Source organism: Dendrobates tinctorius, unplaced genomic scaffold (genome assembly GCF_039654945.1).
Source record: "Dendrobates tinctorius isolate UK_male_01 unplaced genomic scaffold, ASM3965494v1 ptg000007l, whole genome shotgun sequence".
Taxonomy (NCBI): Eukaryota; Metazoa; Chordata; class Amphibia; order Anura; family Dendrobatidae; genus Dendrobates; species Dendrobates tinctorius.
The window spans coordinates 3,441,536-3,468,204 of NW_027361675.1; the positions used below are offsets into that span (position 1 = coordinate 3,441,536).

The 26,669-nt window shown below is 39.6% G+C and overlaps 1 protein-coding gene across 1 annotated transcript in view; it reads right to left on the bottom strand.

The window, feature by feature from the left end:
* Positions 1-26,669, bottom strand: part of CSMD2 (CUB and Sushi multiple domains 2) — a 1,542,159-nt gene that overhangs the window by 443,144 nt on the left and 1,072,346 nt on the right. Inside the window, exon 13 of the mRNA XM_073571899.1 lies at positions 13,714-13,896. Within this exon, the coding sequence (XP_073428000.1) occupies positions 13,714-13,896 (183 nt within the window). The remainder of the gene's footprint in view (positions 1-13,713; positions 13,897-26,669) is intronic.

Consider the following 26,669-nt stretch of genomic DNA (forward strand, 5'->3'; position numbering starts at 1 on the left):
ACAATTGGTGGGTCAGCCGACTTTGCTCTCATTGGCCACATGGAGAGAGCTACTGTAATAAATTTGCACGTCACTTTGGCAAAAGTTTTGGTTGCTTTGCTTTGTTTTATTCTTGATATAAAAAATAGGGTTAACTAGGTGAAATATTTTACATAGAAAAAAAATTCCAACCTGTAGTCCCAGATTAACGAGTGCGGTGTAGGCAATGACAAGTCCAATATAATAATAAAGATAAAGCGGAAAGGGTCAGCGAAACTGCATTTTCCATGAATACTACATATATTATTTATTCAGACAGTAGCTGCAGTCAGGACACGGCACAGAATGAAAAGCTATTAATGGACTACAATGACAGGAAAATGAAGGCGAGATGTTGCAGCTTTCCCAGAACGGAGGAGGCTACCATCTTCCTGGCTTTTACACAAGGCAGGCCCATCACACACTCAGGCATTGTTTCAGCTTCCCGAATGAAGAAAGAGATGTGCGTATCTCTGCTGCGCTCATTATCCAAATCAACCCCAGCAGCATAATACAGAAACATTATTAGACTTACCGCCGTCAAAGAATTGTCAATGTACCAGCCAAAAATAAATGAACTAAGGTCGTCCACAATAGAATCCGAACAGAGACTAAAAACAAGTAGGAGATAACCCAGAAGTACTTGTACCAGGCACCAGGGGTAGGGACAAGATATTACAGCACGCAGGAACCAGAGGTATTGTGAAAGGTGGCATGTTTTCCAGCAACGTGATCAAAGAAAAATTACGTGTCTTATTTCTCAGTACCTATCTGATTACTTGATTTCCCTCTCTAACTCTCAGGAGGCTAGACTGAAATACTAGGGCCCAATGCATCAAAAACTCATTAGCTGTCATTAATTTTTAAAGAGCTGTGGCATAGTTTTAATGTTGCAGCTGACTGAACTCTTTATACAATTCTCCTGGTTCCATGCACTGATCTTATTTAACGTGTGCCATGTAAATGCAGATATTCATGAATGAATAAGTTAATGCTTAATTGAATGTGGCAAAGAAGGAAGCAGAAGCTAGCCATACAAAAAAAAGTAGGAAGACCTCTATATCCACTGACTTTCCCTTTACCATGTCTCTTCGGATATGTGGTTTAAAGGGAAAAAAAATGATCAGACACGTGGTATTTTAGTATGCCTAATCTTTTTTTTTACCCATTGAGAAAAGCAACCGCCAAAAGTGTCTGGCAGCATCTGATAGTTCTTGTTAAAGAGCTTGTCCGGTCAAAACCGATAAGTCTGCAGTCACTCTGTGATGCTGGAGACTTATGAATCCATTCAGCGCATGCACAGTGCACTGCGGGTATTCGCCGGTTTCAGACCCGGAATGGCAGGTATGTATGACTTATACATACTCCCGGCCAGTGGGTGAGGCCTCAGACAGATTCTTTAAAGTAAGTCAGTCAACAGACTCATGTTGCAAGAGGCAGCATCAATCAGAGTCTGGCAGCCTGATGGCAGACAGTTATATTTTACTCTGAAATGCAGTGGCATTTTGGAGAAACAATAGTATGAAAAGCTGGGATCGATAGGGAGAGATGTGACTTGTCCAGAGGAGCAGCCATCTGTCATCTTCTCCTTGCTCCGCTTCAGGTGATTCGCAGGTTTCTTCCAAAGTACCTATGTGGGAGAGTCCTGTCAATCCATTGGAGCAGAGTGGCAGACACTGGTCGGGAGTCATGCTGGACTTCTTTTTATGGTCCCTAGCAGTGATTTCAAACTTGATTTTTTTGACAATGCTGTGGCGTTTCAGAATAAAACAATTGTGCTGCCAGACTTTGATTCACGCTGCCTGTGGTTCAGGCAGCATGAATCTAAGTGAAAAGTTCCTTTTAAAAGTTTCCCTAATATCTACATAATTTTTTCTTATTTCTTGGCCACTCAAATATAAAAAGCACAGAACGGAAATAGACAAGGATAAACAGGAAATACAAACTATATCTAACAACTGCCGACTACAAGACACGTGTCTGTTAACGTTTTGGAATACTTATTGCGGTAAGGTATCTAATTCCATATGTACCTAAAAAGGCATCTAAGAGATATCAGATTTCGTAACTCTTCTGGATCTAATTGTAGCATTACCCATGACTTCCAATTTGTCCTCCAGCTACAAGCTTGAACAGTCAGGTGACAAGATAAATAGCTGCAGGTCACATCACTAAATACACACTTCCTAACCAGACAGAAAAGTTCAGAGAAATCTGCTCCAGTCACATACACCCTTGTGAGGAAAACCCAAGAGTTTCCGACAGACTGCTTGAAGATGTTCCCTGTAATAGAGTTTCCATGTTGAGAGCCACATACGTATCTCAGCTACTTGCTTTTGATTGTTCCTTGTTTATTATTTAGTGACTTTGCATATGCTCAGTATACCTTCTCGATAAAACAGCTTTTCACAGTAAAACAGCTAGGGACTTGGTTTTCTTATGGGAACACATTTGTGTTGCTCTATATTATGTCCTATATCATTCTGAAAACTAATCAGTATGTTTTATGGAAAATTCAGTCAATACTGGGCTTATTCAACAAGAAATTATGAGAAATTAAAAAAAAAATTCAATTGAAATCTTTCGAATATAAGTATAAACAAGAATAAGAAACTCTGTCTCTTGTCTCTTGTGAGATGGACCATTCTTGATCAAGATAATTCTAGGTCCTCATGCTTTGGCTATAATTCATCCTAACCTGTCCCTAAATATATTCCAAGCCACAATTCAGTACAGTTTTAAAATCCATGAGTAAAGCCTTACATACATACATACACACAGCCTGCACCTGCATCTATTCATTGCACCTTAGAGACTGGGTTAGAGGTCACACATAGGATGAAAATTGTTAACAGCCATCATTATTCACAACTTGGCTCATTTTGATGGTAATTAAAAATTTTAGTCATAACAGGCATTTAGATGATATATGAGTACATAGCTAGACATATATATCTATACAAAAGCAATATTTGCGACAGTACAAACGGTTTCAAGGCAGAAAAATATTGCCATTGTTGCAGAGATCTCGCAATTTGTGACCATTCGACAATGGGCAACTTAGAGAAAAAAGTTTAAAAATGTAAAGGTAGTAAAAGTATAAATGTTTTTAAGAACATTCATTTGATCTCAACCTCCTATGGGTGATGACTCTTCCCAACAGGATTATTCAATTCACTAGTATTATATACACTTGTAAAAAGCTGAGACATCTCTGGAACTACCAGTTGAGGTATTAACTAAACAAATTATATTAGACGGGATGATCGAGTCACAAATACTAAATTGGCCTCTCAGAGGTGCACCACCTTTTCTGGTACAGGGGCCACAATGTCATATTAAATGACTTTCAAGGGCTGCTGTAAAATATAAAGGGGCATTACCTTTTAAGATGTTAATGGCATGTGAAAAGTATGTCTAAATGATGCAGGTTCCACTATCAGGACTCTTGCATATTTAGAGTATGGATGTGCTCTTTATCCCAATAAGTACTCTAGAGAGGAGGTGATCCTTCACTGATATAACTCTCTTTATTGAAGGCTATGGGTGTTGTAGTAGCTATAGTCTATTGATGTACAGGGAACCAAGATTTGCTTACTTAGTGCTTTATTCCTGCTTGCTTATTCCTTCTCCTGATTAGTATGCTACTCTTCTTCCCTCAAAATCTGGAAGTTTGGGCACCTTCACGAAATGGCTTGGCGGGCCGCATGTTGTGCGCTTCTGATCTAGAGTATATTCAGATTATTATGACTTCAAATGTTTCCAAAAAGAAATTGTTCCATGAAGTTTGAGATGAAACATATATGTTCTAAAGTTCTGTAGGGTAAATGAAGCCTTGGCTGAGAACACAAATCCCTTGCATTAGCGTTAATCTCAACATGTGAGGTTCTATTTAGAATTGTTACTGTCACCCATACTAGCATTTATCTTGCTTATCGTTACAGTCATATAACTTGACACTTGGTGTCTATGTATGACTTTGTCACTGAACAGGAGCATTTATTTATATTTATATCTTTTATGTTCTCAGATATTTCTAGATAAAGGGATTCTGGCTAAAATATCTCAAGCACAAATCGAGATTTTGGCAGCCTGTTGGATATGCAATCTGCTTGGAAACTAGATAGCTGTTCCTCAAGCTTCCGTATGTTAAAAAAAAATTACTTATAAATCTCGCTAAGGAAGTCACTATGCGCATAAGAGTATGTGAATAATGACATTATTTGTTAGATTTTCCCCTCTACTGTCATCTGTTTCATATTTGAGAAAAGTTATGAATTTTATTATTCTCCTTTCTTATCTCATCCAGTTGAGTTAAAAGACAAAACCAATAGATGTCTTGACAAGAATGCAATAAATGGCAGCCATAGCTGAATGCAATTACAATGAGAAGAGATGCCAGTAGGTAAGATGATGAATACTGTACATAGGGTCATCACTAAGCCAAAACTTATAATTCAAGTGTTTTATCTATGACAATTTTCTGAGTCAGATAAGAGATGAGAATGAAAACATACATGTTGGTAGGATTATGATAAAATACCATGAAGATGACAAAACTTGGTGGTTACAATGGTGACCTGGTTGATTCAATATTCAGTAAATCCAGAGATTACATGTATACATTTTTTCATGTTAAGACGAGTCCGCTTGAAATTAGTATATCTCTATGCATAACTCAGACGCTGTAGATGGCCTATGGTTCTGTGGAGTGTGACAAGGCATAATATTCGGAAGCACATTATACAATATCTCACGGAAATAGTGACATTCCCAGATGAAAAACAACAACATTTACATGTTTACATTGTCCAATAGATCTATATTTATTTGTTCTTCAGGGACTTCTCTTCCTCCCACCGGTCACAATAGAGAACTGGATGACAAATTGCTGGACTGGTCTGCAGAGAAATCAAACTGGCATTCGGCAAGACGTGCGTATGGAAGGCAGCATTCTACATGGAAAGCAGAGCACAAGTTGTATGCCACATTTTATAAGCTTGAATCAGCTACTGAAAGTCCATAATGTCGATTTGTTGTGTCAGGACCGTTAGAAGGGGCAACGGGAGCAACTGTCAGCGGCCTGAAGTGCACAGGGAGTCTAGTTTGATTTCTCACAGAGCCTAATATGCTCTCACTGCACTCAAACAAATACTTCAATGCGTCTGCAATGATGGATGATGGATGCTAGCTCTTAGTTAATCTCTCAATTTCTCTTAATTTATTTTGTTAAAGACCTAGGATTTGCCAACTAAACCCTTTTCTGACTCATAAATGAAAACAAATTATTACAATGTATCGATCTGCATCTATAAAAATGTCCACACTACAAACACTATAGCTTAAACTCATTTATCCCAAAACCATTTTACATTTACATGTCCTATATTGTGTGACTGCTATGAAGAATAACACCTCTTATCCACGTAACTATGATACTGTAGATGTGATGAAATTTGGAAGACGCCGTCTAGGATAGACCAGTTTCGGGTCCTTGGAGTAATACTGATCACTAGGGGTCCAACTGTTGGATAACATTGCAATCAGCTGAGATTGTTAGGTGAACTGCATTGTTAAAGAGGTTTTCCAACAAAAAAAGTACATTTTAATCAAATAGATCTTGGAATAATAGTAACTTCCACAATTGGATGTGTTTAAATTAATTGTTCCTGTGCTGAGATATTCTTATAAATGTGAGATATTCTTATAAATGTGCCCCTGCTGTGTATGTGTAATTGCTGTGTCTGACCGTGCAGGAACACAGTCTGATCATACCACAGCTCCTGGGCAGGGGAGGAAGCAAAAGAGAGTATACAGACAGGACAGCAGGTGGTCACAGATAATGCTTACTGAAAGGTGAAACACATTTTAAAACAGGCAGGGAAATGTTGTACCTCACAGTTGTGATCCCGTACTGTCCTGTCTGTTTCCTCTCTTTTGCTTCCCCCCTGCCCAGTAGACTTGGTATGATCAGACCATGGTCAGACGCAGCCGTTACACAGTACACAGCAGGGGCACATTTATAAGATATCTCAGCACAGGAACATTATTTTAAAACACATCCAATTGTGGAACTTATTATTCCAAGATCTAGTGATCAAAATGTACTTTATGTTTAGGACAAATCCTTTAACTCTCATCCTCCGTATAAGCATTGTCTAACTTTAAACTATACTTTTCTATACTGGATTGAAAAAGGAACCGCTCAAGTATAGTGCTTTTCCCACTGAACTATAAGGCTATGTGTCGACGTAGCGTTTTTTAAACGCTCAGGAAACGGGTTCTCCTTCCCAGAAAACTCACATTTTTGCCACGATTTTGGCGCGTTTTATGAGCAAAAAACCCGCGTTTTTGATGCGTTTTTTCCGCGCGTCTTTTGGACTATAGGAAATAGCTAAAAACGTGGACCTAAGCGGAAATTAATGAACATGCTGCGATTTTTTACCGCTAAGTGTTTCCTTAGCGGTAAAAAACGCATCCATTGGCACAAAAAGGCCAAAATGCATTTAAATGAATGGAATGGTTCTTTTAAGCATTTTTGATGTGGTTTGACCGTGAAAAGCGCATCAAAAATGCTTAAAAAAATGCTACGTGGGCACACAGCCTAATACTGATTTTGTGTTGAGGCATGAATATACCTGACTTTTATTAAGTAATATATTCTAAAGTACTTTGTCACTGGTGTAAATGGTACTGAACGTACAGATGTGTCATGCTAATAGGAGTTTAGGAGTTTTTTTCTTACTGTACCATTAATACATGACATTTTGTCTAGGCAAATAATTTAGCTTTAGCCAGCAAAACAAATATACTCGCACTACCTCTGAGATATCCATGGATAATAACACATAATTTGCACATCTGCCGTCAATCCTTCTCATTAGCTCTACTGAGGCTATATAATTATCGCTAGACAGTCTATACATACACATATATTTATCAGCACTGATCCATCTCTTATTTGCTACCATGAGCTTAGGGCACTTAACCCACAGGGATTATGTGGTGCTGGAGAAGAGCAGAAATGGACTGTCTGTTCTCCTCTTAGCTGATTACCTAATGATCTGTTATAAGCATTCTTCATTATTAGTTCATTTAGAATTAAAGACATGGACAAGAAGAAGTCTCACTGCAGAAGAGCATCATTTAAGCATTTGACCATTTTTGACCCCTACAAAGCCAATAAAAATTAGTAAACTGGGCATGAATTGAAAGCCCAGAACCTCTGTACAAAATTCCCCAAAAGACCTTCCAAGTGTCATAAACCATCTATAGCACTGCGGTCTTCTAATGCAGTAGGGAGGTATCTTCAGGCCTAACGGTAGCGTCTCCCCCTGTCCTTTTAGTTGCACCTCTTTTTATCCACATTTTGTAAATTTCTCTCTTGCAAACCTGTTGCCCACACATGGACATGCATGGCCAATATAAAACTAACAAGAAATCCAATCCCATTAGAAACACTTGCACGATTTTATGCCCCCTTAACACTCATCTGAAATAGAAGATCACCGTCTTGCCAGCCACGTTGATATTCAGTGGTGCTAGTACAATCAGTTATTCTAAAGTTTCATATCCTCAGTAATAATCTTAAGTTTTCCTTGTCAAAGTGGTAAATCAAATTTATTAGACCATTCTAGCCACAAAGATGTTTCCATACAATTTCTTTTGAAAAATACATAGCACTAGTGATGAGCGAGTATACTCGTTGCTCAGGTTTTCCCGAGCAAGCTCTAGTGATCTCCGTGCTCGGAGATTTAGTTTATGTCGATGCAGCTGCATGATTTGCGACTGCTGGACAGGTTGAATACATGTGAGGAATGCCTGTTTGTTAGGGAATCTCCACATGTACAGTATTGAGGCTGGCCAGCAGCCACAAATCATGCAGCAATGGCGACAGAAACTAAATCTCCGAGCACGCCAAAATACTCGGGGGACACCCAAGCATGCGCGGGAAAACCCAAGCAACGAGTATACTCGCTCATCACTACATAGCACCATAAAATGGAATGTCGGAAACAAAAAATGCCAAATACCAGAATGGAAAAAAAACACATATATAAAGGAATACTTTATGCTTAAAACCCACAGTGTCGGGACAGAGAGGAAAGGGTTTACAAGCTCAGCTCCTCTATAGTGCTGAGATCAAAAAGCAAGAATACGTTGTTTATAGCCCTGTGATTGCCACCTCTCTCTACTGTCTGACAAGTGACTACTACTGTCACGCTGGTGTACAGTGACCCTACAATCTCCCTGCTACTTGAAAAGATTGCCCGCATGACATGAAATCAGCATAAAAGGTATGTGCTTGTGTGAAAGGCTCTTTTATCAGTCCATATATGCTGTGAAAAATGTCAATGAAAACATTTAATGGATGCTAGTGACTGATGCCTTGGCATCTGCCAACCATAAGATCCCACATAGAAAGAGGTATACTGCACAATGCATGTTGTTATACTGGATGCCTCTGTATGGAATTACTCGGCCTCCTGCCTTATCCCATACAGTAAAAAAGTGACCCTGTGTATACTTGGCAGCACGGTGGCTAAGTACAGCGCTGGAATCCTGGGTTAATACTGGGCAGCACGGTGGTTAAGTGCAGCGCTGGAATCCTGGGTTAAAATCCAACCAAGGACAACATCTGAAAGGAGTTTGGATGCCCTCCCTGTGTGTGTGAGTTTTCTTCAGATACTCCGGTTTCCTCCCACACTCCGCAGACATACTGATAGGGAATCTAGATTGTGAGCCAAAATGTGGATAGTGCCAATAATGTCTGTAAAGTGCAGTGGAATTCATGGCGCCAAGATAAAAAAATAACATACTGTCCAAAAAAAGACTAGAATAACACTATTTTGGCTTCCATCTGTTGAATTGGGGATTATAAAAATGTTAAAATTATAAGCCATATGCTTTCCCAGTCTATATGGTAAGAATACGGTACACACAATGTGTATTTGTGTGTTCCCTTAGGTAGGAGTAGATTGGAGGTCTAGTGATTTAAGGTCTCTGGTTTGGTATACATAGCAGCAGTGTATATCTACAATTGGATAATGGGAAATCAAGACACAAAAATGTAATTCAACACCTAGTTTGACATCGATCAATGGCTTGTACAATATTAAGTTATCTAAAACAAGTTAGGTGGGATAACCTTCTGTGACAAGTTATACAGATTGTGCGTTGTAAGTAATCATGACCTTTGCTAAATTTGTCTATGTAATAAATAATTATAACGGCTATAAATGCTGCTGGAGTGTTTGGGAAGATGCAAAGGGAGGAGAAAGAGGAGGAGCTTAAATAGATTTTTAGTGAACAAACTTGTGGTGTCAATTTATTCATACGTGCCATTCAACACTTTTATTTCAATTTTTTTTTACTTCTTATTACTTATCTTTTGATACTTAGACAAATATTTTTTTCTGAGGACAAATTATTTGCAACTAAAAAAAAATATCTTAATTTTTCCATGGTAGGGCCACTCAAACAGCTGGTAAATGTTCATACTTTTCGTGTGCACCCACCCTGCAATTTGTACTGCAATAATAAACTGAAAATCCCAAAATCTTTTCTCGAGAGGAAAACTACCCTCTTTTGACATAATTGGGAAATATATTTTACAATCTTGTGATATGTCAAGGTAATTGGTTGCCTTTTTAATGTTTCCAAATTCTCGGAACACATTAATCCCTGGAGATATTTTCTGAAGTTGAAAAATAAAAAGTAAATACCTATAATTAATAGATACAGAAACCCCTGAGTTCTCCCCGAGGAACTGAGACTTGTCTAATCTCAGCATGATGTAAACCGAAAAACAGTTTATTTAAAGTGTGACTAAAACAAGGTAAAAAATACTCAACGAATTTTAAAAATCTGCTTAATAAAAAATTAACTGTACTGAACTCTATGGCTGTAAAACCCTTTGCAAACAATATAAGGCTAAATTTATCGTGCTTCAGTTATTATACTGTATATGCCTCTTTATTAATCTACATAAAATGAATGAAAACCTGTCTTAGGCTACTTTCACACATCAGTTTTTTGCCGTCAGGCAGGATCCGGCTATTTTTAGAAAAAACGGATCCGGCATAAATTTTGGAGAACTGTAGAAACTGATCCGTTTTTCTGCTGGATCCGTCTAGCAGGTTATATCTGTTTACTGGGGGCTGGCCAATTGGATCTGAGCATGCGCAGACTTAAAAAACCGGATCCGGTGGCTGGATCCGTCGTCTTCTGGATCCGGCACATTCCGGCGCCCATAGACTTTCATTGTGGCAAAAAGCCGGAAGCGTCGGATTCGGCGCTTCCGGCTTTTTCGCCAGAGACAAAAAACGTTACAGTAGCCGTTTTTTCCAGACGCCGGAATGAGACAAGTAGCCGGATCCGGCAAAAAACGGATGAAACGCAATGCCATCCAGAGCGATCCGGCGCTATTGCAAGTCAATGGGAAAAAACTGGATCCGGCATTGCATTTCGCCGGATCCGGTTTTACAAAAAAAAGCCGGATTGCGCCTGACGGCAAAAAACTGATGTGTGAAAGAGGCCTTAATCTTCAGAAATAAAACAAAATGTATTTTTTTCCCGTGTATGCTTATAATGATATACTAGCTTGGCCCGTGCAAAATTTTCACACATTGGTCGTCGGGGGCGCAGGCAATTTCAGAAAAAACAAGCTGGTCAAATGTAAATGTATTTCATGAGATGATGAACACAGACAGGTATTTATATATGTAGATTGGTAATACAATAAATTGGTTTGATAAGTAGAAGCCAAAAAATGTCTTCCAGTTGAGGTGCCACCTGCAGGTCATTGTGTCTTTCTGCATGTTTATGAAAATGAACTGTTTAAATGTTTAAACTATATTTAGTGATAAAATTGTGAATGTGTGGTTTGTTTGGCTCTTTTCTTGCTGAAGGGAGCAAGTTTACCTTTCAAATGGTGTATCATTTGTGTGTGGGGCGAAGTAATCAGCAAAAAAGCAGTGCATGTTTACAAATGTGTTTGCATACGTGACTCACCATTTGTGTGTGTGGGACAAAGTAATCACCAAAAAAGCAGTGCATGTATACAAATGTGTTTGCATATGTGACTCACCTGCAGTGAAGTGTGCAATCCTCCAATGTGTCTGAAATAGGCTAGGCAAGCTCAGAAGACCCCAAGGCCAATGTTTGGATTTGCTTGTGATGTCTGTAAGCAGCTTTGTGGTAGTGTGCTTTGGGGTAGTGTGCTGCCACCTGCAGGTAATTTGACCTTTCAAGTGTATCATTTGTGTGAGAGGAGTATGAATGGATCAAGTGTGCAATTCAATAGGCAGTGCATGTTTACAAATGTGTTTTCATATGTGCCTCACCTGCTGTGAAGTGTGCAATCCTCCAATTTGACTAAAATAGGCTGGGCAAGCAGTTTGGCAAGATGGAAAACGCCCAAGGCAACTGTTTGGATTTGTTTGTGATGTCTGTAAGCAGCTCTGCGGTAGTGTGCTTTGGGGTACTGTGGTGGCACCTGCAGGTCATTTTTCCTTACTGGAGGTTTATGAAAATGAATGTTTAAACTGTATTTTGTGATCAAATTGTGGATGTGTGGTTTGTTTGGCTATTTTCTTGCTGAAGGGGACAAGTTTACCTTTCAAATGGTGTATCATTTGTGTGTGTGGGTGCAGTATGAACGGAGATACAAAGTAATCACCGAAAAACAGTGTTTAGAAATAATAGAATAGATTGTAGGAGAAATGTATTATTGGCTTTGAGACAAAATATTTGCCCTAAAATATAGTAAGTTTTCTCCATTGAATATATTAAAAATTTTACCCGAACATGTAGTGAAAATCTACACCTGCTTATAGGAGGCAAAGGTTTCAATTTCTGGTGCAAGTACAAATTTATTAAGAGACATGTAGATCTTACTTCAGTACAAAGTGAGTAAAGACTGTTGTTGGAGAAAATTTGTGCAAAGGAGCAAAATTTTGAATTGGGAACCACAAAAGAAGTAATATGAAGCTTCTAGTTTAAATCTGAAAAAGAACCTCACAAATATAATGCATCCTTTTCAATAATGGTCTTCCAATAAAAAACAAAAGGGACCTTTGGAACCCCTACAAGATTCAAGGGCCATGTGGAACAACAACCTCTGCACCAGTTATAGACAGATACATGGGCCTCACTCTTCCACAATTACCTTCAAAAGCTATATGGATAATATGATCAGTGTGGTGTCTACTCAGTGACCATTGCATTCATTGTATGCTACACTACTAGTTATACTTGTGTATAGGCATTTATATGTTTTTGAGGAATATGGGCTTTTAAACAGCCTTAGACACCATATTCCTCAGTAAGTCAACATGAATTAAGCAAGCAAGTTTGCAATTGACTTTTTCTTTCTGCTGTGGTTCTCCTGTATAAGAGCTTTTATCTTACATAGTGATCTATGGCACTCGACCACCACAGCATGGCCAAGTGTGTGCAGTAGTTATATTCCAGGAAAGGAGTTAACTCCTGACATTCCAGTCATTCTCCACAGAAGTGTTACTCAAGGAGGAGAGCCCAACCTGACAGCAACCATGAAGTAAGGAGACTGCAGACGTGCTGCTCAAGAAGCAATTTAAGAATAACTTTTTAAAGGAGTTGCTCATACCAGAATACACATTAAATTTACATGGTCATAATTTTGTCAATGTTCCTGTTATATATTACGCTCTTTAAATACTGTACAGTATATATAGTTTCCATGTTTTCTAAAAATAAAATCAGATACAATTACAAATTAATTTTGTAACCGTGGCCATGTTTATATATGGGACATATTCCCAGTGTCGGCCCCTGCTGAATCTGTTTGGAGGATAAAAGTTGTATTTCTGAACTTTATAATGTGGAGGGTGGACTACCACTAACATCACTATCTTTGATAGATTTGATATTTACTCTAAATAAAATTGAAAATTAGGTTTCTTTGAAGATCATAAATCTTTGAGTATCCTATTATAATATTACGCAGGATAGTAAAAATAATCTAATAGATTATAACTTTACTTAAAAACAGTAACTTTACTTAAAAACAATTTAGAAGCAAAGACTGCCTAAAATTAATTACCGTCTTAAGAAACAAAACATCACAGAAATGCGGTACCACTGGCTTCTGGTAGCTGCACTGAACAAAGTACATGAATAAATCTAATATAGATTTATTCATCAACAGTTCTACAATGAGACTGTCCCTACAGGTATAATTACATTTGCATTACTCTACACCTTTCTGAAGTACCTGTTGGGTGTTTACCTTATGTACGCGACAAGCTCTGTCATATAGAAAGCAATCTAGAGAGGTCGCCGTAAAAATCAGAGCCAACAGCGATAGTGTTAATTCAACTAAAAATGCAGTACAAGGTACATTTAAAAACTGCCTGATTGCGGAAATTCTCTTCTCCTAAATTAAAACATGAATATTTCATGATAAAAAATAAGGTTCTCCTAGAGAGGCAGTAACTCCAGCTGCACCTCTCCCTCGTTGAGCGGCTTAAATTACTGCTGAAAATGGAATATGAATGTTATTAGCATGCGATTAGTATTTTCATTTGCATGGCACTCCGAGTCCTTATTGCCTTGTGGGGGTAGGGGAGGGTGGAAAGATGAGTGGGTGCGTGGCACCCATTGCTGTCTGGCTGGCCTGGTTTTACACACACACAGACTTCTCTCCTCACTTACACACACAACTAGGTTTTCTGGCAGACCACTGGCTGTTCTTTTGGCATGTGATTGTTGACTGCCCAACCAGCTCAAATGCTGGCTGGCACCGGAATACCAGAGTGTCTCCATGTCGAAATCTTGAACCTTCTCTTGTTCCGAATGCTGGAATTCCTGGGTCTCCGCAGCTTCCCTGGTCTATTTCTGAAAGACAAGAATAAAATGAAATGTACTGAGTGTCTTTCACTTGATGTGAGACATTCCTAGCCTTTCTAATCATCTCCTTTGGTAGACGTGCCATCATCTTTACCATTTTGTAATCATAATGTTACATTTGCCACTGGCTTTGTAAATCTATCTCATATTGGCATATGTTTTTAAGCACATGATCACATTTAAATTAAAACAATAAGAGAATGTGCCCACAATCAATATCAATAAGCACCATCATCTGACACTTAGAGGTGAAGAATGAGATGAGGAGCTACCGAACACTCAGTTTGAGATGCAGCAGGTGTAAAGTAAGTATCCAATTCTATTGTACAGAGCAGGAGAGTGGTTATCAAGCGCAATATTCTGTTTGACTTCAGGCTTTTTTGCTTGAAAATTTTAACCACTTGAGCCCAAAGCTGGAAAGGATTTTTGCCTCTATTACCTCTTACCTTTATTTCAGTACCAGAACAATGAATATTACATGTGTTTGCATATAATAATGTAATCCACGGAAGTTCTCGGCTTTATGCAGCAAGCTCTAGCTCCCATTGGTAAGAGTAATGCAGTGTGCCTTGTTTAAATCCTTACATATATATTTCCCAGCAGCATGCCTTAAATGTATGATTATATAATGAGAACAATTATGGTGATTTATTATATAAAAAGATTACTTTTAAGAAACATATGTTTTATATTCATACTTAAGTAGAAAATGTAGACTTCAGCTTCCACTATACTGTATGTACAAATATGCAAAGATGGAGACAATCCCCCCAAAGAGCATTGATTTAATCGGAACTGTCCCAACTGAGAGATGCTGAAGTGTTTGAGACTGTACAGCAAAAAGTCTAGGATATGTTACTATTGTGTTTAGTGTTGTTATCACATGTACATTGAGGCTGTGTTCACATGTTTCGAAATCATGGCAAAAGTACAATGCTTTGTCATGATTTTGCATCTTATACATGCAAATATAAATTAATCTTAATTGCAAGTTAGTTAACCCTAAGGGTCCCGTTTCACTTAGCGACGCACCAGCGATCCCGACAACGATACGACCTGGTAAGGATCGCTGGTGCTTCGCTAAATGGTCGCTAGTAAGCTGCCAAACAGGCAGATCTCTTCAGTGACGCAGCAATGATCCAGCGATCTGTATAATGACCTCGGCGGTCGTTGGTACCTTGTCACACATCAGCTTTTCTGACGATTCCCACCTGCGTCCCTGAGTTCTGCGTCGCCAACGTGGTCGCTCGTCGGGGTCAAACATAGCGATGTGCTCTGGCCAGCGGGACACCGACGATGAAAAAATGACCCAGGACATTCAAGCACAATCAGCGATATCCAGCAGGGGGGCCGGTTGCCGCTGCGTGTCACATGTTGCGTCACAAAATCGGTGATGCTTCAGCGATCTCGCTAGTGATGTCGCTATGTGAGACGGGGCTTTACTCAAGCCTCAGTCAAGTCACGGTCAACCCTTACCTTTCTGCAAATGTAATTATTACTCCAATTTCTCATTCTGCAAGCTTTTTACATAAACGCAACATGTTAGCAAAACCTTCAACTGGCAACAACCACATGGTGGCCACAAAACGTACACTTATCACGAACAGCTGCTAAGCATAGGAAAAAAAATATATACTGTATATTTACAGTACATATGTATATTCTGACTGCTACTCATTTCTATATACTGTATGTCAAGCCGTGACTGAAATTGTGCCAATACTACCTCCATGACTGAACATCGAACTCTACGAGGGGTGAAGAAAGTTAATTTCCTCCAGGCAGCGGGGATCAAAGTGCCAGCACTGGGCAGATTCATAACATTATTAACCAGCAGATTAACCCCATATCTGCAAGTTAATAAGTTTTTTCATGTGACATCATTGCTAGCATGCCAAGGCATATGAGTGTGTCTATTTCTGCAGGTGGCGAGAGGTATTGAAAATTTTGGTTCCTTTTTTCATCACTTGCATATCAATAACATGTCTATCGACCTTGTTATTTCCAAAATTTGACAACCTTTCCTTCTTGGTGTTGCTATGTCAATGCTGTGGACAATGTACTGCATATGTTATATAAAGTCTTGACCAAGGGTTTGACATTTTTTAAAAAAGTGTGATTACTTATGTCTGGTTGTTATGATCCCATTTTCCTAGTGATGAGTTGAAAATGCATGACGTTGTCATCATGTAAGACCTTAATTTTAACCAACATGCTTTAGAATATACTGTAGGTATGGTCATTTAATTAAAGAAAACTGATTGCTAAAAGTTTTGCATATATTATTTATTGACCACAACATAGACAGTAATTCATTGTTACCATGCCATAACTTAGTATTTTGTAGCATAACCTCTTGTTTTTGAAGCCACTAAGACATTCAAGACATCCTGAGGGATCTTGTTCCATTCCATTTGCAAATCTGCAAACAATGCATCTTTATTGCTGTGGGTACGGGTCACAACTCGTCTCCCTAACTCATCCCATAGGTGCTCTACAGGGTTTATATCAGATGATTGGCTTGGCCATTGCAACAGGTGAACATTTTTCTTTGCTAACCATTGTTGACTAAATTGGATGTGTGCTTAGGATCATTGCCTTGCTGGAATTTCCAGCCCCTGCCTACTTTGGTTTTACCGTTTGGAAGCATTACATTCTCCAGTATATCCTTGTACATGGTAGCATTCATATTTCCATCAATTCTATGCAGCGGGCCAATGGTAGATGCAGAAAATCAGCCTCAAACCATGACATTGCCAGCACCTTGTTTCTCTGTAGGCATTTGGTAGCTTACATCATTATGTTTTCCAATTGGGCAGTATATATAGCACTTGCCATCACTACCAAATAGACTGAACTTGCATTCATCCGACCACAACACCTTAGACCAATCTGTCTTTTTCCATTGGCTACGTTCTTTGGAAAACTCAAATCAGACCTTCCAATTCTTTGCAGAGATGAAAGCCTTCTTGAAAGAACTCGTGCATTCAACCCTTTTGGTCTTAACCGTCGCACCACAGTTTGATGACTCACTTTAACCCCATATTCTTTGTTCGTTTTGTGCGAAATCTGTACTGCACTTTTAGGGGCATCAGCTGCTGACTTCTTAATAAGGTGATCAACTTTGGAGGAAGTTTTCCGTGATCGTCCACTTCTAGATTTGTTAGCAGTTCCATAACCTGCTTCTTCTTTATTATATGTAACACTTGACTCTGAGAACATTTGAATTCCATAGCTACCTCTTTTTGGCTTTTGCCTGACTTCACTCTCAGAATAATAAGCTTCCTGACATCTAATGATAAAACTGTTTTTGTATTTGCCATGTTTTAACCTCAGGCGAGTTTGCTGGCCAATCAAGCACAGTGATACTGTTGTTTTTAAATTGGGTATTGGTAGTTTTGGCAGTGTGGACAGGTGCCAAGTCCTGCTGGAGAAAGAAATTTCCATCTCCAAAAAGCTTGTTGGCAGAGGGAAGCATGAAGTGCTCTAAAATTTCCTGGTAGATTGCTGCGCTGAGTTTCTTCTTGATAAAACACAGTGGACCTACAACAGCAGATAATATGGCTCTACAAACCATCACTGATTGTGGAAACTTCACACTAGACCTCAAGGAGCTTAGATTGTGTGTCTCTTCACTCTTCCACCAGACTCTGGGACCTTGATTTCCAAATGAAATGGAAAATTTACTTTCATCTGAAAACAGCACCTTGGACTACTGAGCAACAGTCCAGTTCTTTTTCTCCATGGCCCAGGTAAGAAGCTTCTGGTGTTGTCCATTGGTCATGAGTGGCTTGACACAAGGAATGCGACACTTGCAGCCCATGTCCAGGATACGTCTGTGTGTGGTGGCTCTTGAAGCAATGAATCCAGCAGCAGTCCACTCCTTGTGAATCTCCCCCAAATTTTTGAATGACCTTTTCTTAACAATTCTTTCAAGGCTGCTGTTATCCTAGTTGCTTGTGCACATTTTTCTACCACACTTTTTCATTCCACCCAACTTTCCATTAATATGTTTGGACACAGCACTCTGTGAACAGCCAGCTTCTTTAGCAATGACTTTTTGTGGCTCACCCTCCTTGTGGAGTGTGTCAATGACTGCCTTCTGGACATCTGTCAAGTCAGCAGTCTTCTCCATGATTGTGCAGCCTACTGAAACATACCAAGGGACCTTTTTAAATGCTTAGGAAGCCTTTGCAGGTGTTTTTGTTAATTATTCTAATTTACTGAGATAATGACTTATGGGTTTTCATTGGGTCATAATCATCAACATTAACAGAAATAAACACTTGAAATAGATCACACTGTTTATAATGACTCTATACAATATATGAGTTTCACTTTTTGTATTTTGTGAGAGCACCTGCATATACACGCCAGATGAATTAAGTATTAAACACGTCACCAATGTTCTAAGTAAATCCCTTTCTAAAGGTGCTATTGACATGAAAATCTCACCAGATGTTGGTAACAACTAGTGATAGATGACTAGCATCATTGTTTGGGTCTCCCCGACCATGCTCGGGTGGTCTCTGAGTATTTTGGTGTGTTTGCAGATTTAGTTTTCGTTGTCTCAGCTGCATGACTTGCAACTTGTAGACTGGCTGAATACATGTGGGAATTCCTTAACAAACAGGCATTCCACACATGTATTCAAGCTGTTTAGCAGTCACAAATCATGCAGATGAGACGACGAAAACAAAATCTCCGAGCATGCCAAAATACTCGGAGACCACCCGAGCAACGAGTATACTTGCTCATCACTAGTAACAACCCATCCAATCCACACAGGCAAACAAATCAAACCATAGATGTCCATAAATTAAGTTATGTGTAACAATGAGAAATTACACAGGGAAAAAGTATTGAACACGATTGCTGAAATGTATTTCATGATTTGTACAAAAGTCTTTGTTAGTGGTGACAGCTTCGCATGTATTGCTCATGTGTGATTTTGACCCATTCTTCCACGCCAACACTCTTCACATCCTGAAGCTTCTATGGCTTCCATCTATGAACGCTGAGCTTTAATTCCTTTCATACATTTTCTATTGGATTCAGGTCCGGTGATTGGCTGGGCCACTCTAGCAGCTTTATTTTCTTTCTCTGAAACCAACTAAGAGTTTCCTTCGCTTTGTGTTTGGGATTATTGTCCTGCTGAAATGTCCATCCTCATTTCATCTTCATTATCCTGGTATATGTCAGTAGATTTTTATCAAGAATGTCTCCGTACATTTGTCCATTCCTCCTTCCTTCAATTATATGATGTTTGCCAGTGCCATATACTGAAAGACAGCCCCACATCATTATGTTCCCACCTCCAAACTTCACTGCTGTTATGGTGTTTTGGGGGATGAGTGTCAGTGCCTTTTGGCCTCCAAACATGGTGTGTATTCTGGCATCCATAGAGTTAATATTGATCTCATCTAACCAGACTATATTCTCCCAGTATATTGCAAGCTTGTCTGAATGTTGTTGAGCAAACTGTAAGTTTGCTTGAACATGCTTTCTGTTCAGCAATGGAGTCTTGTGTGGTGAGCATGCATACAGGCCATGGAGGATGAGTGTATTACTTATAGTTTTCTTTGAAACTATTTTACCTGCTGATTTCACGTCTTTCTGTAGCTCTCCACAGGTGGTCCTTGGTTCTCGGATAACTCTTTTCACTCATCTGTCTGAAATCTTGCGGGGAACACCTGGTTGTTGCCAGTTTATGGTGAAATTATATTCTTTCCACTTCCAGAATATAGCCTTAACAGTGCCCATTTTAACCTTCTGCAGCCAATGCTATCAGTATGTTTTGCAGCAATAAGGTTGCAAAGGTCTTAAGACAGCTCACTGGTTTAACCCATTGTGAAATGTTTCTGGTGTTGCAATTTAGTAATGAGACACCTTTTTACCATCAGTTGAACCAGCTGATATAATTTGTAACTAAGAGATGGATTGCTTTCTAATTACTGATAGATTTCAGCTGGTTTCATGGCTTTCTGCACTACTCTTTCTTCATGTGTTCAATACTTTTTCCCTGTGCTGTTTCTCATTATTACGCAAAACTTAATTCATGGATTTTTATGGTTTGATTTCCTTGCCTGTGTGGATTGTATTGGTTGTTACAGACATCTGGTGGGAATTTCATGTCAATAGCAACTTTAGAAGTGGATTTACTTATTTAATCCAGTCTATGCAGTATATATATATATATATATATATATATATATATATATATATACACCGCTCAAAAAATGAAGGGAACACTAAAATACCACATCCTAGATTTCTCTGAAATATTCCAGTTGCAAATTTTTATTCATTGCATAGTGAAATGTGTTCAGAACAATAAAAAATAACAATTATCAATGTAAATCAAAATGAATATCCCATGGAGGTCTGGATTTGGAATGATACTCAAAATTAAAGTGGAAAATCAAATTACAGGCTGATCCAACTTCAGTGGAAATGCCTGATGACAAGGAAAAGATGCTCAGTAGTGTGTGTGTGGCCTCCATGTGCCTGTATGACCTCCCTACTGTACAACGCCTGGGCATGCTCCTGATGAGGTGGCGGATGGTATCCTGAGGGATCTCCTCCCAGACCTGGACTAAAGCATCCACCAACTCCTGGACAGTCTGTGGTGCAACGTGACGTTGGTGGATGGAGCGAGACATGATGTCCCAGATGTGCTCAATCAGATTCAGGTCTGGGGAATGGGCAGGCCAGTCCATAGCTTCAATGCCTTCATCTTGCAGGAACTGCTGACACACTTCAGCCACATGAGGTCTGGCATTGTATTGCATTAGGAGGAACCCAGGGCCAACCGCACCAGCATATGGTCTCACAAGGGGTCTGAGGATCTCATCTCAGTACCTAATGGCAGTCAGGCTACTTCTGGTGAGCACATGGATGGCTGTGCGGCCCTCCAAAGAAATACCACCCCACACCATTACTGACCCACTGCCAAACTGGTCATGCTGAAGGATGCTGCAGGCAGCAGATCGTTCTCCACGGCGTCTCCAGACATTATCATATCTGTCACATGTGCTCAGTGTAAACCTGCTTTCATCTATGAAGGGCACAGGGCACCAGTGGCGAATTTGCCAATCCTGGTGTTCTGTGGCATATGCCAAGCACACTGCACGGTGTTGGGCTGTGAGCACAACTCCCATCTGTGGATGTCGGGCCCTCAGACCATCCTCATGGAGTCAGTTTAAACCGTTTGTCCAGACACATGCACATTTGTGGCCTGCCGTATGTCATTTTGCAGGGTTCTGGCAGCGCTCCTCCTGTTCCTTCTTGCACAAAGGCGGAGGTAGCGGTCCTGCTGCTGGGTTGTTGCCCTCCTACGGCCCCCCCATGTCTCCTGGTGTACTGGCCTGTCTTCTGGTAGCGCCTCCAGCCTCTGGACACTACGCTGACAGACACAGCAAACCTTCTTGCCACAGCTTGCATTGATGTGCCATCCTGGATGAGCTGCACTACCTGAGTCACTTGTGTGGGCTGTAGAGTCCGTCTCATGCTACCTCGAATGTGAAAGCACAACCAACATTCAAAAGTGACCAAAACATCAGCCAGAAAGCATTGGTGATGAGATGTGGTCTGTGGTCCCCACCTGCAGAACCACTCCTTTATTGAGGGTATCTTGATAATTGCCAATAATTTCCATCTGTTGTCTATTCCACAATTATTTGCACAACAGCATATGAAACTGATTGTCAGTCAGTGTTGCTTCCTAAGTGGACAGTTTGATTTCACAGAAGTTTGATTTACTTGGAGCTATATTCTGTTGTTTAAGTGTTCCATTTATTTTTTTGAGCAGTTTATATGTACACTGACAGTTTTGCAAGTTTTCCCACCTACAAAGAGTGGAGAGGTCTGTAAATTTTATTGCAAGTACACTTCAAATGTGAGAGACAGAATCTAGAAATTAAAAAAACAGAAAATCACTTTGCATGATCTTTAAATAATTAAATTGCATTTTATTGCATGAAATCAGTGTTTGATCACCTACCAACCAACAATATTTCTAGCCTTCACAGACCTTTTAGATTTTCTTTAAGAAGCCCTACTACTCTGCACTCATTACCTGTAGTAATTCCACTTGTTTGATCTCGTTACCTGTGTAAAAGACATCTGTTCACACACTCAATCAATAACACTGCAATCTAACTACCATAGCCAAGACCAAAGAGCTGTATAAGGACATCAGGAACATAATTGTAGACCTGCACAAGGCAGAGATTGGTTACAAGACAATAGGCAAGCAGCTTGTTGAGAAGGCAACAACTGTTGGCACAGTTATTAGGAAATGGATGAAACACAAGATGACTGTTAATCTTTCTTGGTCTGGGGTTCCATGCAATGTCTTGCCTCGTGGGGTAAGAATAATTCTGAGAAATGTCAGGAATCTGCCTAAAACTACATTGGAGGACCTGGTCATTGAACTGAAGAGAGCTGGGACCACAATCTCAAATATTACCATTAGTAACACACTATGCCATCATGGATGAAAATCCTGCAGTGCACACAAAGTCCCCCTTCTCACGCTAGCACATTTTCAGGTCCATTTGAAGTTCGCCAATGACTGTATCAATGATCCAAATCATGTGGTCCGATTAGACCAAAATAGAACTTTTTGGTATCAACTCTACTCGCCATGTTTGGAGGAAGAAGAAGGACGAGTACAACCCAAAGAACACCATCCCAACTGTGAAGCATGGTGGGGGAAACATCATATTTGGGGTTGCTTTTCTGCAAAAGGGATCAGGATGATTGCATCGTATTGAAGGGAGAATGGATGGGTCATATATCGTGAGATTCTGGCTAAGAATTTCCTTCCCTCAGTAAAACCATTGAAGATGTGTTGTGGCTGGGTGTTCCAGCATGACAATGACCTGAAACACACAGCCAGGGCAAGTAAGGAGTGTCTCTGTAAAAAGCATTTCAAGATTCTGGAATGGCGTAGCCAGTCTCCAGACTTGAGCCCAATAGAAAATCTTTGGAGGGAGCTGAAACTCAATTTTTGCTTAGTGTCAGCCATGAAACCTGCAAGATGTGGAGAAGATTTGTATAGAGGAGTGGGCCAAAATCCCTGCTGCATTGTGTGCAAACTTGGTGAAGAACTACAGGATACATCTGACCTCTAATTGCAAACAAAGGTTTCTGTACCAAATACTGAGTTCTGTTTTTCTATTGTATCAAATAATTATTTCATGTAATAAGATGCAAATTAATTATGTAAAAATCATACAATATGATTTTCTTGATTTTTTTTAGATTCTCTCACATTTGAAGTGTACCTACAATAAAAATTACAGACCTCGCCATTCTTTGTAGGTGGGAAAACTTGCAAAATCGGCATTGTATCAAATACTTATTTTCCCCACTTTATATGTATATTTACAGTAAATACAGTATATTTGTTGTGAGTATCCTTTTCCTTGAAACCATAATCAATTCTTCTTGTTACATTTGCACCACACAGGTTTTGAAATAACTATGTAGAAAGGTTGTTCTAGACATCTTGGAGAAATCACAAATCTTCTGTGAATGTAGACTTATGCTTAATCACACTCAAACTCAATGATATTGAGATCAGAGCTCTGTAGGGGCCATATCATCATATCCAGGACTCCTTGTTCTTCTCGTCATTATCATACTGCAGAATTAATTTGGAGCCAGTCAGACACCTACCTGATAGTATTTCATGATGGGTATGTAGCTGCCTGTATTTTTCAGTATTGAGGACATCATGAATTCTGATCAAATCCCAAATCCATTTGATGAAAAGTAGCCCAAACTTTCAAAGAACCTTCACCATATTTAACTACTACCTGCAGACTTCCATTATGGTACCGATCTTGTACGATTAAGTAAACAAACTGCCTTCTATTACAGCCAAATATTTCACATTTTGACTCAATTTGAATCTGTCCAGAGCATCTGCAGTCATTTTTCTGCACTGCAGTTCTTATATTTTCATGCATAGTGGAGTCATTTGGCCTTGTTTCCATATCACAGGCATGGTTTTTGGCTGCAATTCTTCCTTGAAGACCATTTCTAGACAGACCTCTCTCCAGCTACTGCCAGTATGGCACTGCTGGACATCCTCCAATTTCAAACGGAAGTGTGCATGATGTGTTTTTAATCTGCTGCACTAAGTTTTCTTGGATGACCACTACATCTATGGTCTAACATTGCCCATTTCTTGGTGTTTCTTCAAAAGAGCTTGAATAGCACATTTCTAAGCCCCAGTCTACTTTGAAGTCATTGCCTGGGAGAGACCTTACTGATGCAGTATAACAACCTTGCATTTTGTTACTGTGCTCAGTCTTGCCATGATGTATGACCTGTGACATAAAATGTGGGCTTTATTATGAAATAAGTGTGGTTCCTATCTCTTCTGAATTTCATTTGAGGCACATGTAGGGTTGAGTCACTAGAGTTAGCAACCATCCAAATTCAGATCACTTTGGCATGGCTGGATGGCTTTTGCTCTTTTTGACGAAAAAAATATTACCTATGTACCTCATGCTTTTTATGTACATAGCCAGTCTCATTCCAGCTACACAAACAGATTGACTTTAGGTTGACTTGGTCATGGAACCAGTGGTATGACCATTTTTTGACAGCCTTTCATAGGTTATTGCACCGCGTCTTGCTTCAAGACTCTTTCACAAGTTGGACATTAACTTACTAGATAGCTCCCTATGTATGGCACTGCAGAGTCAGTTTTCTTTTTCCTTCTGGAAAAATAATAATTTGCATACTTTTTTTTCCCATAGAAAGTCTTTACGACTTCATACATTTGCTTGTTCTCTGTAATGTAAACAAGGACCACCCAGATCTTTATGTAGGTAGCACTTGGGTAAGATAAGTAGTCTTTTTGGATACAGAACAGCAAAGGGAATTTACATGAATAATTTTCCCATTATACTAATAAGTCAACAAGCTTTTGTGTCGACTAACAAGAAACGCACATATACAATAACTGATGACATACGTATAAGATTACAGATAGAAATTATTATCACTGTAAGATACTGAGAGGCTCTTGTAACTTCATTAAACTATAAGAAGAATAACATTTAAATCAATTTTCCCCGGCTGCGTTTCATTTAGAGTATGAGATTGAATTGAAGTTTTATTAGCCTGCAGGGTTGCCCTCACCACCTCTGAATTTGTAATAATGCCAAAAATTAAAATTGGGAGATAAGTAAAGACTTTGTTCCATTGACTATACTAATACTATATTACTAATAGATCACTTTTTTTGTCCTGCATTACCTGTATTGCAAACAACTGTAGAGAAACGTTATAGTCTGCCTTGACCTGAACAGAATTTTAATATTAATATTTATTTCCACTCATTACATAATTTTACACTGACTCTATACATGGCCCTAGAATTAATAAGATAAGTTGGTCAATAAAGACATATATGTCCAATATTTATACATTATATTTGGATCACATGACCCATTTCTTCCATCTGCTTACTGGTCAAGCTTCCTACAGAAAACTAATACTGTACATGTGAGCTAATGAGTGAGTACATATCGAAGTACCTAATGGTCAATAGAATATTTTAGGCACCTAATTAGGTGATATCATAGATAGGCGTAGCATTTATGTACCTCCTAGCTACTGACAATTAAGTAAGGAAATGACTGGCCTCCAGAAACATGACAATTGCTTTTAGAAAATTATGTAACAGTAAGGAGGCAACAGCTGCTACAATGTAGAAACGATGCTGTAACAGTGAAAATTATTACATTTGGTCTGTTGAGAGGATTTATATAGTTTATATGTCATTAGAGTACCTAATAACAGCAAGAATGTATTAGGAACAGTTTTTAAAATACATTCTTTTCTATACAGTATTACAATTATTCTCCTGGCATATAATATTATTTATTTTACTCATTTATATAGCGCCATTAATTCCACAGGAACCAGAGAACATGGAGGAAACCCACGCAAACACGGGGAGAACATACAAACTCCTTGTCGATGTTGTCCTTAGTGGGATTTGAACCCAGGACCTCAGTACTGCAAGGCTAACCACTGCGCCGCCGTGCCGCCCCTATAATATTGATGAACTATCCCATGGATAGGTCATTATTATCAGATTGGTGGGGTTCAACGGTTCTACACCCTGCACTAGCACTCATCATCTGTTATTAGATCCATCAGTGACCAGATATAAACCTTATATGGAGCTGAACTGATAAGCTTCACTTAATGTGTAGTGGCCACTGCCGAGTACTGCAGATCTACTCTTAGGGTACCGTTACACCTAGCGCCTCACCAGCGATCCTGACCAGCGATATGATGCGGTCAGGATCGCTGGTGCATCGCTAGGTGGTCGCTAGTGAGCTGCCACACAGGCAGATCTCACTAGCGACATCGCTGGGGATGGGGATCGCTACTTACCCGTTAGACGCGGCGATGCTGCGTCCTCTCGCCCGGCTCCACGCGTCACTCATCGTCACAGCAGGAAGCGCCGCAGGAAATGGCCGACGAGGAATGGACCAGGAGCTTCTCGCGCGATCAGCGATAACCAGTGGGGGAGCCGGTCGGAGGTAAGTATGACATGCAGCGATATTGCTAGCAATATCCCTGCAAGGTCACAAAATCGGTGACTTTACAGCGATATTGCTAGCGATATCGCAGTGTGTAACGGGGGCTTTACTCAGGAGATCAGGAGTTGATCTACATAACCTAACACGAGCCGTTACTCATGAAGCAGAGCCGAAAAATGCAGCTCT